Below are 12,586 nucleotides of genomic sequence, written 5' to 3'. Positions count from 1 at the left end.
ACAGAAGGCGTCGAAGACAGTAATATAACACCGCTAAAATCAAAAAGGGTCGAACCTAAGTTGATGCGGGACTAAATGTGTCAACTTGAATTCGATTCAATTTTACAAACGGATCAAGATTTTCAACCCGGATCTGACCCGTACGGATTATCGGATTTACCCAACTCGACCCGCGACCTGTTTGTAAAATGCGAACCCGAATGCTGGCGCGATACGCATGCAACTTGGGCGAGGGCCAACTTGACTGCAGGTGTGGGGCCAGCGAGGCCAACTGCCAACGTGTAGGGCAACCGGGCGTCCGAACGAGGCTAGCAACCAACGTGTAGGATTGCAGGTGAGAATGTGAGGCCGAGGCATGAAGGGCGGCCTGGCGGGATCGAGCACTCGAGCTGCTAAGTGAAACACAAACCCTTGGACACCCTATGCGGACGAGACATGGGTCAAACCTGGGTTGTCGGGCCAATCCAAACCGGATTTGATTATAAAAAAACATATCAAAATATTGAACTCGAACCCAGCCCATAATGCAAATATGTTTTCACGAACCCATAATTTTTCGTGTTAGGTTTGAGTCGAGTCAGATTTTGACACCCCTTAAACACGATGAAAAACCCAATTTGGACGTTCCGCTTAGAGCAGACCTCTCTGGCTATGCTTAAAAATAATAAATTTAAGTATTAATATAAATTTAAGATAAAATGTTTCATTTGGAATCCTATTTTTATTTTTTTATAAAATTATTGCAAATACATAACTTTTTAAAACATATTGTAGTCTTAGTACAAATTTTTTTTAAAAGTGAGATAAAAATAATGATCAAATAAAAATTATGATTGAGATTTGAAAAATAAAAACTGTCTAAGAAAATCAAAATATTTTATCTATATACAATTTTAAATTAGGGAGCTCCTTAGATGAGCCTCTACAAAAAATTCTAGTAACCCTATTTTGGGCTTTTCATTCTCATCTTATTGTACCCAAAGACTTGGCTGCTCTTGAAAACCCTTTCAACAAGCACCTAGCTGCATCCCACATGAAATGATATTATCTTGATTTCTTTCACGGCAAGGCTTTGCCCCTATATATGCGTAGTCTAAACTAAAATATTTTATTACAATATTTTGCAGCTGTATTTTGTTAGATGTATGCGTGGATTCATATAAATTGAAAAATATTTGCACTTTTGCTTGGAAATTGAACCATTACATAAAACTGAAAAAGAATCAAGCATGAGCTGAATATATAAGAAAATCATTGTGCTTGTAAACTTTTGTATTGGGCTTCTTTTTCATGCTTAAAAACTATAGTTCTTTAGCCGATCATATTAATAACATTTAATTGCATATTCCATGTAGGTAGATGGCTTTCATTTAATTTCTAGACCATTTTTATGAACCTTTATTTGTGGGAATCAGGCTAATTTTAACGCCTTCTTCACTCGAACAACAAATATGTGTGTGACGTTATTCGATCGCTCCAACCGAACGCCAAACTTTCTGCTATTTGCTTGCAGATGAACACCGTCACACTGTTCACCTGTTATATGTTTTTTTAATATAAATATATAATTAAAAATGTATAAAATAAAGCATGGGAAAGAATATACTATGAATATCATTTTTTTGATGTTAGAAAATGGAGTTCAATTGGAGATGGGTTTCTGCATTTTGATGTATTACTGCATTTTCAAGTGAAAATTGAGCATTTCAGTTGGAGAGGCCCTAAGAGCACAATTTATTGGACTGTAGCTTTTCCCACAAAGCCATGTTCTATTGCTCCTATTGCTCATCCATGAAATAAGCATGGGTCAATTATAAGTAGCATTGCTTCTATCATTTTTTTTCTTGTATACTAGTAGTTGAGAGTACCATATACCAAATTTAGGATTCATAATGTTGATGATAAATAGTTCAGATCAAGTTAATTATATATGATAATGATGAAAGTGTCCAAGAAAAGGTTACTTTAGCAAAAAAAAAATGTATGAGTGCAGAGAGAAAGAAGATTTAAGAAGAACTTCTCTTTTAAAATAACCCCAAATAACACATTTTCTTCATTTTGGAATCTCTTATCAGTCTTATGTAATGGTAATTCTTTATATGAGATGCTTGAGCCTGATTGATTGAGCAATTTTGACAGTCCCATTCCTTGGGAGAAGAAACTGCCACACTTTTCAATTGGCCGAGTTATGATTCACAAAAGAGCACTGCATGTCACTTCTAATGATATATGATTAATGCAATTATTGTCCTGGAAGAGAAATAAGCTCAACCTAATTTATTGTTCTCTTGTATTCTATTTCCAAGCTATGCATTATGCAACATGATGGTTTTTTGTTTCAATTTTCTACTGATTTGCAAGTATTTTGTCCTGATTTGCGTGCTATTTTCTGTCTCCCTATCTTAATGAGTCTACGAGCAGAAGTAAAAGGAACTTGCTGAGGTAAAGAGCTTCATTTCCTTCTAAAAGTTTCAGATTTCAAGAGATAATGAAACTTTGCAAAACAGTTGGCTTATTACGGTGGAGAAGTCGCTTTTGAAAAGCTGCTTTATGAAGCAATTTATGGACATCTGCAAAACAGCTGCTTTTCTCAAAATTCTATTGATGTTATTTTTATTCAAATATGGTGCATTTATTTTGTGTCGGCTTTTTGCAGATAGAAAAGTTGAACCAAATGAGTCTTTACAGCATAGCTCAGAATTGCTCTTAAATGAAGATTCTTTTCCTGCTGTTGGTCTAAGCATTGCAATAGAATGCTTTGTTCGGCATTAATGCCGACCCCTTTGTGCTCCCACAGGCACTACTTGTTTTTATAAAAATTAATGGCAATAGTGCAATACAACAACATCAAGTCTTTATTCCACTGTGGAGTTGGCTACATAAATCATTTTTGTCCATTTTGTCCGGTTAAGAGTCAAATTCTTATTTAGATCTAATAAAGAAAGGTCATTTTTTATATTTTTTAAATAAGTCTTTTTAGGTCTACATCTATCTTTCTTAACATAGGTTAAATCTAATACATCTACTATCCTAATTGGGACATCAGAAGGCCGTCGTTTCATGTGACCAAACCATCTAAGGCAACTCTCTCTAGTCTTATCTGCCACTGGAGCTACTCCAACCTTCTCACATATATGCTCCTTTCATATCATGTCTCTAACAGTAAAGTCACTCATCCACTTGAGAATCCTCATCTCTACAACACTTAGCTTAATATTATGCTTCTCTTTTAATGGCCAACATTATGTGCCATAAAGCAGAAAATGTATTAAAGGATTCATGTCATGATTATTCGACAAATTTTACGATGATTATCGACTACCCAACACAACCCTCCATTTTTCTCATCCAGGACTTGGGACCTGATTGAAAATTTTAATTCAATCAAACATAAATGTTAGTTCAAAGAACATATCTCTAGACTTTTAGAATGGAATCATGCTTAATTCATTGTATTTGATGGTCATCATCTATGTATTAGACATATTTTAAGTTATCATCATCAATGTAAACATGAGGTTGTCTTTCAAAATATTGCATATTCAGATCACTAATTTGACTGATGCCAACTATTGATTTTCATCCATTCAGGTACATTTTTGCAATAATGCAGAGTGCTAGAGACAATTTCTCCTCCCAGATGATGAATGTTGTACTATTGTTAATAACCATGCATCTTGTTCATCATGCCAGCAGCATCTTATATATTATATTATAATGTACGGTGAAATGATTGCTCTTATCTTATTATCTAAAGAAACAACACGCCACAGTTTATTTTGATACCACTTAGATATATGATTATTATTTATATTTTTCGAGAATAATCTCAACCTAAACATCACATACTTTTGTGGTCTTTACAACTAACAATGTGAAATACTATCCTAGTTCTCATCATACCTAATTATCTGACTTCCTAAGGGTCATATTATATAAGGTCCCTCTAACTACTACGAGGAAGATCATTTTTTTGCTAATTTTTTTATAAAATAATAAAAAATATTCGGTTTGTTTATGTTCTATAATTTTTTTTCTTTGAAAATTTTTAACAAAAACATTATTATATATTATATTGTGTACATTAAGAAGCTTCAAGTAATATATATATCTTTAATTTCTTTCATCATAAATAAGCTTTTCTTTAACAACATATGCAAAAATACCACATACCTTTAAAAACTAGCAACTTGGATAGTAAGTTGACATTTATATTTATAGATATAACCATCCTCTATCTAACACTCTCGACCAATCAGTTTATTATATTTCATATTTTTTTATCTTCTTTTTTACTTCTTAAAATAGATGTCACACTCACTAAAATCTAATAAAAGAATAGTGTACTCTCCTTAGAACTTCTTTGACAAATTGAGATGACTTGTGAAGCAAATTTTGGAAGGCAATCCTAGTTTTGACTATGAAAGAATATTAGTATAAATATGATAAAAGCAGATGCACACACATAAGACATGCAAGTTTTGAATACAAAATCTTTTGGTTGATAGCCTACACTCTCAACCAACATATCAAGATGAGCTCCACGGAAGAAGAAGATATATCAGTTTAAAAACTTTTTCAGGAGCACGTGGGCTAGCATTAATTCCCTATATTGCTTTCAGAAGATTATTTCTTCAACAAGAGATAACGAGGTAGATAGGGGGGAATGGAATGTTGTGAAGCAGCAAAGAGAGTTTCCATTTTTTGCCCCACTTTCTATGTGCTGCTTTCTATAGGATATGCTGTCTCTCTTCCTCTCTCTATGGAAAGAAAATTTAAGGTCCATTAATGGAGTTAGGTGGAATCACTGATAGAACTGCAAATCGGAGGAACCTTAGTTATTGCCTGGATTGATATATATATATATATATATATAAAGGACATTGAGGACACGGTAATCATATTTTTCTACGTTTAATTGAGAATAATACATAAATAAATAAATGATAAATATATCATCAAATATGCATGTCATGAATTAAGTCAAATAATGATGATGAGAATGAAGGAACATAATAAAATATATAGTTGAAATATGTCTTTATTAATCTGTGTCCTCTATTTTTTAATAAGATACAAGAATTTTTTATCAAGTTATTCGTATTAATGCACTGAATCATAAATAGGCTCATTCCCCACCTAAGTTTTACTTCCTTCCTACTCCAGTCTTTTCTCATATTCTCACCTCCCATTCCTCCCTTTATTTCCCCCCTCTTCTGTTCTCATGTCGAGGTAATTACTGAGCTTCTTCATCTCTCCAGTTAATTAAAAAGTTCTGCAACTTGGCCGCTTCTCTCCTTGTTCAGCCTAACCATCCAGCCATGATCACAATGAGACGGGCTCCAGCAGCCGTAGTAGCCTTCCTTCTCCTTGTGTCAAGCATAAGGCCTCAGATCAGTACTTCAGCCGCCAACACCGCCACTACTCTCACAACCGAAGGTACAAATGGATGCAAAACTAAGAGGCGGTGTGATCCTTTTGATTGCCATTTTCCCCATAATGACTTAAAGAATTCAAGCTCTTTGCTGGAAGATGACAAGCGTGTAGTTCCCACAGGTCCCAATCCATTGCACAACCTTTGAAGATAAGTAGAAGAAGACTGAGCAAGAAAAAAGAAATTTTGGTTTTCTTTTCTTCTGCTTCTTATTCTTCTTCTTGAATTTCTTGTTAGTTCAACATATACAACTTCATTGCTGCAAAGTTTCATTGTGTTTATCTACTAAGGTTTGTTGTGCATCTCTATTTGATAATCTTTCTAATTCTCTCCCTCATTTTTTGTTATATATATATATACAAGACAAGTTTAATGTTGATGAATTTCAAATTCAATATCTTAATGATAACATTACAAAGTTCTTTATCAAATAATAAGCTAATTTTTAATTAATTTTTTTTCAGAGTTTAAATAGGTTTAGGAGCTGATGGTTGATCCTTGGTTTGCTATTGAGTGGGTTAATAGAAAGCACAATGAGTGCAGTGGGCCATGTTCTATATACATGCCTGGGCTCCAGGCCTTTACTCACAAGGTGCTTTTGGCAGTCTCTCTCCTCTTTCTCTCTCTGACACTACCCTCAATAGAACCAATCCCATCGTTTCGTGGATTGCTTTTGTTAAAGAGAATAATTCCTAGTGCACAACATTCATTCCATTGTTGAATTGTAGCCCTCAATAAGGATATCAGCTAGATTAGTTGGTGCGTGAGTGCTACTTCATTTAGTCAATAAATATTTGTGCCTTTTTAAACTCGTAATGGATTAAGAGCATTCCTGCACTCATTCTTTTTTCTTATTTAGTAAGTGAAGCATCACTAAGAAAAAAAATCTATTTGATCTACTATATTTTTCAAGAGCACATAATCATTCAATTATTAAACCAATAAACCTACATAACATAAATATATACTTGATATTTTAACATTAAAAAAGCAAACAAACAGAAGAATGCCTATCTAAAATAAATTCACAATCCCAGCTATGTAGTTCTACGTAGTGAAAGCATACCCTTCATGTATTGTTCTCTAGTTTTCCTGTATTTTTGGAGCAACACATTCAGCTCAGCAGCTGCATCTTCAAATACAACAGATCTACAGAAGTCAGACTTAACCTGAGAAAACTCAGCCATCACTTCCTTGAAAGGCCTATAATTCAGCAACACAAATTCCTTGAAAAACTCCAATGGTCTATCAAAGTCTAATTTCTCAAATCTTTCCTGACGCAGATGTCTAAGCCATCTCATCCACTGCAAATAATCTTCATTATTCTCTTGAACTGCAGTTACAATAAGATCAAACGTCTCTGAAAAGCTGGAGCTTTTGTTAATTGCTTCGATTATGTGATCAAAAGTAGTTTCCTGCTTCAATTTGATATTGGATGAGAAAGGAGGGGAGGTGATCAGACAAGCCTTTCTGAATTCTGTATTTTTATCAGCCATCTGCCTGACTACAACATGCAACATATTTACAAGTACAGACCTCTGTTTGAACATCTCGGAATCAATGGGATAAATAGAACTATGTTTCTGTTTCTGGTTCCAACAATGAATAGCTATATGAGTAAAACCTTCCCAGCTGAAAAAATAAAATCAACCATTAGCATTCATCAAAGTAAATCCAGACAAATGCATTTTCAAAGTTTCTAAACACTTGTGTAGCAGAAAGCAGTTACAATCATAAAGGAATTTAACACTGCGAAAGCCAATGTTCAACCATACATTTTTTAGAATTAATAGGGTTGTTATGTACAAAGATATTATCCAATAAATTTTATCACATCTATTTAACATTTACTATAGGAATTTATATTTTTTCTTATCTTTATATAGATATACATGTACTAGCACCACAATGAAACAAATATTTTATGTTTTCTAATATGCTGTCAGAGATAAGCAAAGGTTTTCCTGGCTTTGCACGGTGATCTCTGTATTTTGTTGTACTCATGCAAGCGGGTGGCATCTTTAATTCATTTTTCTTCCTGGTTTCCTTGTTTTGTTACGTAGATCCGTAAAAGATTGAAACTTGGGCCATTCCTTTCTTATTTTGAGGTCTGTGAAAAATTTGAATTAGGTCACGAACTAATTACAAACAGGTGTTGCCCGATGGGATAAAGAACATCAAACAAAAATTGATTTCTACAAAAATAAAGAGCATGCATCAACAATTTATGATAAATTGTGAAACAATCTGGTTACATGTAAACACTAGCAAAAAAAAAGAAGGAAAAACATGGAGATGAATCAGTCACATGTATTGAGAGTTCAATGAAATTAGAGAAGGATGAAAATTTCCAGCTGCATAACTAATAGGGTAACAATAAAACAGAAACGCCCTAAAATAAATAAATATATAGGTATCGGGCTCACTATAGTTGGTCAAAATCTTTGAAAGAAATCTTAAAGAGTATTATGACCCTTAGATAATTCGTAGAATATTAAATTAACAAGTACCATATATATACTCACTCAAATGGTGGCTCAACTTCAATTCCAATCGTCAAATGCATGGAATATCCACTAGCGTAGTCCTCATGAGACTCATCCATATTGATGATTGTATGAGCCTCATGGGGATATCCTCTTGGAATATACAAAACATCCCCTTCTTTAATTAGAACATCCATGTATCTAACTTCATCTTGACTCATACTTTGCAGAGAACCAAGAGGTTCATAAAGCCTCGGGATAAAGGCCTCAGAGCGTGGGAAAATTCTCCATTGCTTCTGTCCAAATATTTGCCAAACAAACACGCAGTGATCATCATAGTGCTTAGCCAGACCTTGAGATTTAGGAGGTGTGAGGTATATGTTAGCCCCAACTGATGGCTGACCAAATAAATTTGATAGCCCTTCAGTAATTGCAGCAACTTCAGTATTCCTGAATTCCATTCCACGCAAAGCAATTGTATAACCATCTTGCAATGCTTCCTTAAATGTCTGAACACTTAATTCATCTGTTAACTTATCCTTAAAAAAGTGAGCCTCTTTGCCAACAATTTCGTGCATGGCTTCTGAAGTAATCTTTGATGTTTTTAGGATACGAATATCTTGACCATAAATGATCTGAGAACCTAACAAATTATTTGCTTCCTTGAGAAAAGAGAAGATGTCCAACTCATCTGACGCAATAGGAGGGCATGAAACTAACATTCCTAATAAAGAGGCAAGAAAATTTTTATCTTTCATGTAACCAAAACAATTACTCAACGAGTTGAAGATAGAATGATCACCCTTCAAACTATTCCATGTCCCATTGATATGCAGTGGGGAGACCTCCCAGTAGTTGAGTATGAAGTTCTCAAAAGCAAATTGTTCATCACCAAAGATACCCCTTACAAGTTCATCAGTTTTCCAAGTTAAAGGGAGAACATAGTCCATAGACAATCTAAACAAAGAAGCGGCTAGATCATACTTTTTGCTATGCAAACGGCCTTGCTCCATATTTAAGTTATTTGTTAGTTCTGAGTTACACGAATTTTCCCATAAATCTTTCAGCAAAGGTAAAACCTTTTCAATAAGTTCATATGGAATACATTGTAAGCAGCCTTCATCAGATGTATTGATCAAAATCAATGCAGCATCAAGGACCAATGGTAGAGGAGAATCACATTTTTCATCATGAAGAAGGGAAAGAAAATCTATTGGAGAGTCATTCACCTGACACAATAAAGATCTACAGGAAATCAAAATTTGTGGAGAAAAAAATAGCTAATAAATAGAGATGAGAGGAAAAAAAATTTCAAAATAAAGGGAAGGAAGTCATATGGCAAACATAAGAGTACTCATGGCCCATTGACTACGGGAAAATTTTGTTTCTTCAAGATTAAGAATTTGAGCCACATGCTTTACTATTTATCCTTCACTAATAAAGAAGATTAATGTGAAAAATTTCACAATAAAATCAGAGTAAAATCCTTCAGAGTCTTTACGTTGTATTCAAGATAATTTGGACGGTAAAAAATTTCACAATAAAATCAGAGTAAAATCTAAAACAGTGGCAAGGGGCATGGAAATCTTTGGGTGAACCTATATACAATTATTAATGTACTTTTTTGCATTAATCTTCTATATTTTTTATGATCCATTTCACTCCGGGAGATTGAATTGGGCTTAGTCATATTTCCAAACAGTATGAGCTAAACCGACTTTAGGTATATAACCCCAATGAATATGCTAAAAAGGTAACAGTGGGGATACTTACAAAAGCTTCTCAATTACATTAAATTTTCTTCTAAGTGCCTCCCTTCCAATTGAAGATACTGAGAGATCCAGCACAGCATTGCAAGCTGCAACTACAACCCGCCGGCTTCTGCTCACTAGTGCCCTTAGCAGTCCATTAACAATGTCTTTATCTAAAACTATAATTAAATTTGCCTCAAGAGAGAAAAGCGAAGCTGCGCCAACCAGCTGAGCACTCAGAACAGCTAAAGCTGGGCAACTGAAGAACAAGATAGAGCAAAAAAAAAAAAGGACGCATTTCATTAAACTGTCATATTATGCCAGAAGAGTTAACCTAAAAAAAATGAATTTGCAAGCAAAGAATCAATAAAAAAGAGGGGAAAAGCCATAAAGGAGAGACTTTCCCAATTTATTACCTAGAAGTGAGGAGGAGGGGAAGAAGAGAGAGGAGGCCGGGAGGGAGGAGAATAGAGAGGGGCAGTGGAGAGCGAGTAGTAGGGGTTATGAGGGCTAGATGAGCGGAAAGGAAGTGTTTAAGGAGTGACCGAAAGCTGGGATTTTGGGCATCGGCTGCAGAAGCGGCGGCGAGCATCAAAGGAAACACCTTCAGGTCGAAGAAGGATGGGTCGAGAGAAGAGTAAAGAGGAGCAGAAGATGGATCCCCTATTTTCATTCTCTTACGACGCCGCCGCCTCTCCTCCATTGCCTCTCTGCAAAATTCTACGGCCTCTCTGCAAAATTCTACGGCCTGGAAAGATCTCGACTACGAGAAACGAAAAGTTATTTTCCCCAAAAAAAAAAAAAAACTTTGAATGGTAAGAGGGTTGTGACTGTCGGATCGGGCAACCGGGCTGAACTCGGCCTATTTCACTCAAAAGCAGGATTTGATTCCGAATGTGATTTCAAATTTAAATGTTACAGACCTAGCTTTGTAGGGAAAACAGTGGCCTTCCTTTATTTAATTTATTGCACTTAACTTGAATCTTTTTAGTTTTTATTTAAATTTCCGTGTTGAAATTTTAGGGCCAAAGTCATAAACTAAATAGATTCGTGGCAGCTAGCTGCACGTATTTAGATTTCTCTCCGGCGAGCAGCTCCAGCTCCGGAGAGACTTCGCTCCGGCAAGTTAACAAAAGTTGCAACATATCGTAGTCAAAATTGACTTTGAAAAATTGTGCAGCTATACGGTGACTTTAACAAGCTACATATGATAGAAGAAGACTTTAGTATTATAAGTCAGTAGATCTGCAGATGCAATGGTGTTCACTGAAGGTAGTTCTCTTCCTTGTAAAAAATAATTTTAAAAAAGTTAATTTTAATTTACTCTGAATATACCTAACCAAACAAGAGAAACAAATCTCCTGCGTTTCTTTTGCAGACAACCAAACAAAGCAAAGCATTCGAAATGCATCACATTTACTTTACATTGCATTTACTTTACTCTGCATTTCTTTTGCAGGCAACCAAACAGCCCCTAAACCAATTCCAATCCGAGAAATCCTATTCATCATGTTTGATTTATTAAATTGAAATGATATAAAATTAAGAATTGTTTGATTGTCCCACCCACAATTTGATTGGAGTTTGCACTATTTGAAGGTCTAGATGAATTTATAGGATTTAGGGATTTAAAATAAGTTAATTTAATTTCCAAGCAAGGGATAATGCCAAACAGAATTTGCAAAAAGGAAACAAAATAGGCATTGGGCAGACCAAAGCCAGCAACAAAGCGGAGTGTATAACAATCAAGATGTTTTGGAGCAAATTTTTAAAAGATCAAATTTCAAGACAGATTTAGGAGGAATAAAATATAAATTTAATTTAAAAAGAATAAAAAATGCACTGTAAAATCACATTTTGTTTGAAAATGCAAAAATAAATAATTTATGTTTTAACAGAAAATGTGAACAGTAATTATGTTTTTTTTGTTAAAACTCAATTTATTTGTGCTTTACATTCCGGCTAAAATTTGTAATTTTTTTTTTTATTTTCAGCTTCTTAGAGGATGGAAAGAGAGAGAGAGAGGTAGAGAAAGAGAGATGATGGAGAAGGAGAGAGAGAGAAACAAAAATTTTAATAACTTTTTAATTATAGTTTAATTAACTTTAAATTTTTAGTAAATTTTCAATTATATTGTAAATATTTAATTATATTTTAGTTAACTTTAAAATTTTTAGTAACTTTTTAATTATATTTTAAATATTTAATAATGATGAATATTATAACTATTAAATATTTGTAAGATATTTTAAAAAGATTTATAAACTTTTAAATATTATTTAAATTGAGAGAGAAACATAAAATTTACAGTGCACAATTCATAGAGGAAAGATAGAGAGAGGGAGAGAGGGAGAGATGGATAGAGACTCAGAGATAGAAATAGAGAGAGGCTCACACATAGAGAGAGAGAAAAATTCATTTAAATTTATATTTCTATTTTAAATATTTAATTAAATTTAAATATTATAACTATTTCATTTTTAAATTTCTTTTTTTATATATATATATATATATAAGATCTTTAAAGCATTGCATATGAAATATTTCTTATTTAATGGGATGAAAAATATGTGCCATGTATAATTTGTTTTAAAATCTCCAATGAATTATATACTAAGACGTCTCTGAATTCTTGCAATTTATTGAGATTTGTCAAATCCCTTTCAAGAATCATGGGAGAGCATTGAAGTTTCTCAATTTTGCACCATGATTATTAGGGTTTATGAGATCCTCATTTTATTTTTATTTTTTTTGCGTTGATTTGACTCCAGATGCACATGTATTCGGGTGGTTAGGGTTTATAAATTAGATGAAAAAATTCATTTCTCTCTAGCCCTAAGTTTCTATATCCTTTAATTGAGGTACACTTTTTTGGAATATTCTTGATGCATAAACATATACTTTTGGGTAGGGTT

General features: G+C 33.8%; 1 protein-coding gene across 1 annotated transcript; it reads right to left on the bottom strand.

Annotated features, from left to right (window-relative positions):
- Positions 1–6,308: 6,308 nt before the first annotated feature.
- On the bottom strand, positions 6,309–10,507 carry LOC110101934. Its single transcript, XM_020830043.2, has 4 exons — positions 10,088–10,507; positions 9,694–9,930; positions 7,960–9,165; positions 6,309–7,066 (listed from the first exon to the last, which is right to left on the bottom strand). Exons 1-4 carry the CDS (start codon positions 10,372–10,374, stop codon positions 6,472–6,474), a joined length of 2,325 nt encoding a protein of 774 aa, XP_020685702.1. The 5' UTR covers positions 10,375–10,507; the 3' UTR covers positions 6,309–6,471.
- Between the last annotated feature and the right edge of the window lie 2,079 nt (positions 10,508–12,586).

This window comes from Dendrobium catenatum, unplaced genomic scaffold (genome assembly GCF_001605985.2).
Source record: "Dendrobium catenatum unplaced genomic scaffold, ASM160598v2 fragScaff_scaffold_974, whole genome shotgun sequence".
In the NCBI taxonomy this organism is placed as follows: Eukaryota; Viridiplantae; Streptophyta; class Magnoliopsida; order Asparagales; family Orchidaceae; genus Dendrobium; species Dendrobium catenatum.
Note: the sequence above shows the minus strand (reverse complement) of the source record. Positions and strands in the feature narration are given on the sequence as shown.

Excerpts from the sequence above, each read along its gene's own strand:
- LOC110101934 (XM_020830043.2), bottom strand. The coding sequence starts at position 10,374 with ATGGAGGAGAGGCGGCGGCGTCGTAAGAGAATGAAAATAGGGGATCCA. Across the intron at positions 9,931-10,087 it reads CCCCTCCTCCTCACTTCTAG|TTGCCCAGCTTTAGCTGTTC; the intron begins GTAATAAATTGG and ends CTTGTTCTTCAG. Across the intron at positions 9,166-9,693 it reads AATGTAATTGAGAAGCTTTT|ATCTTTATTGTGTCAGGTGA; the intron begins GTAAGTATCCCC and ends GATTTCCTGTAG.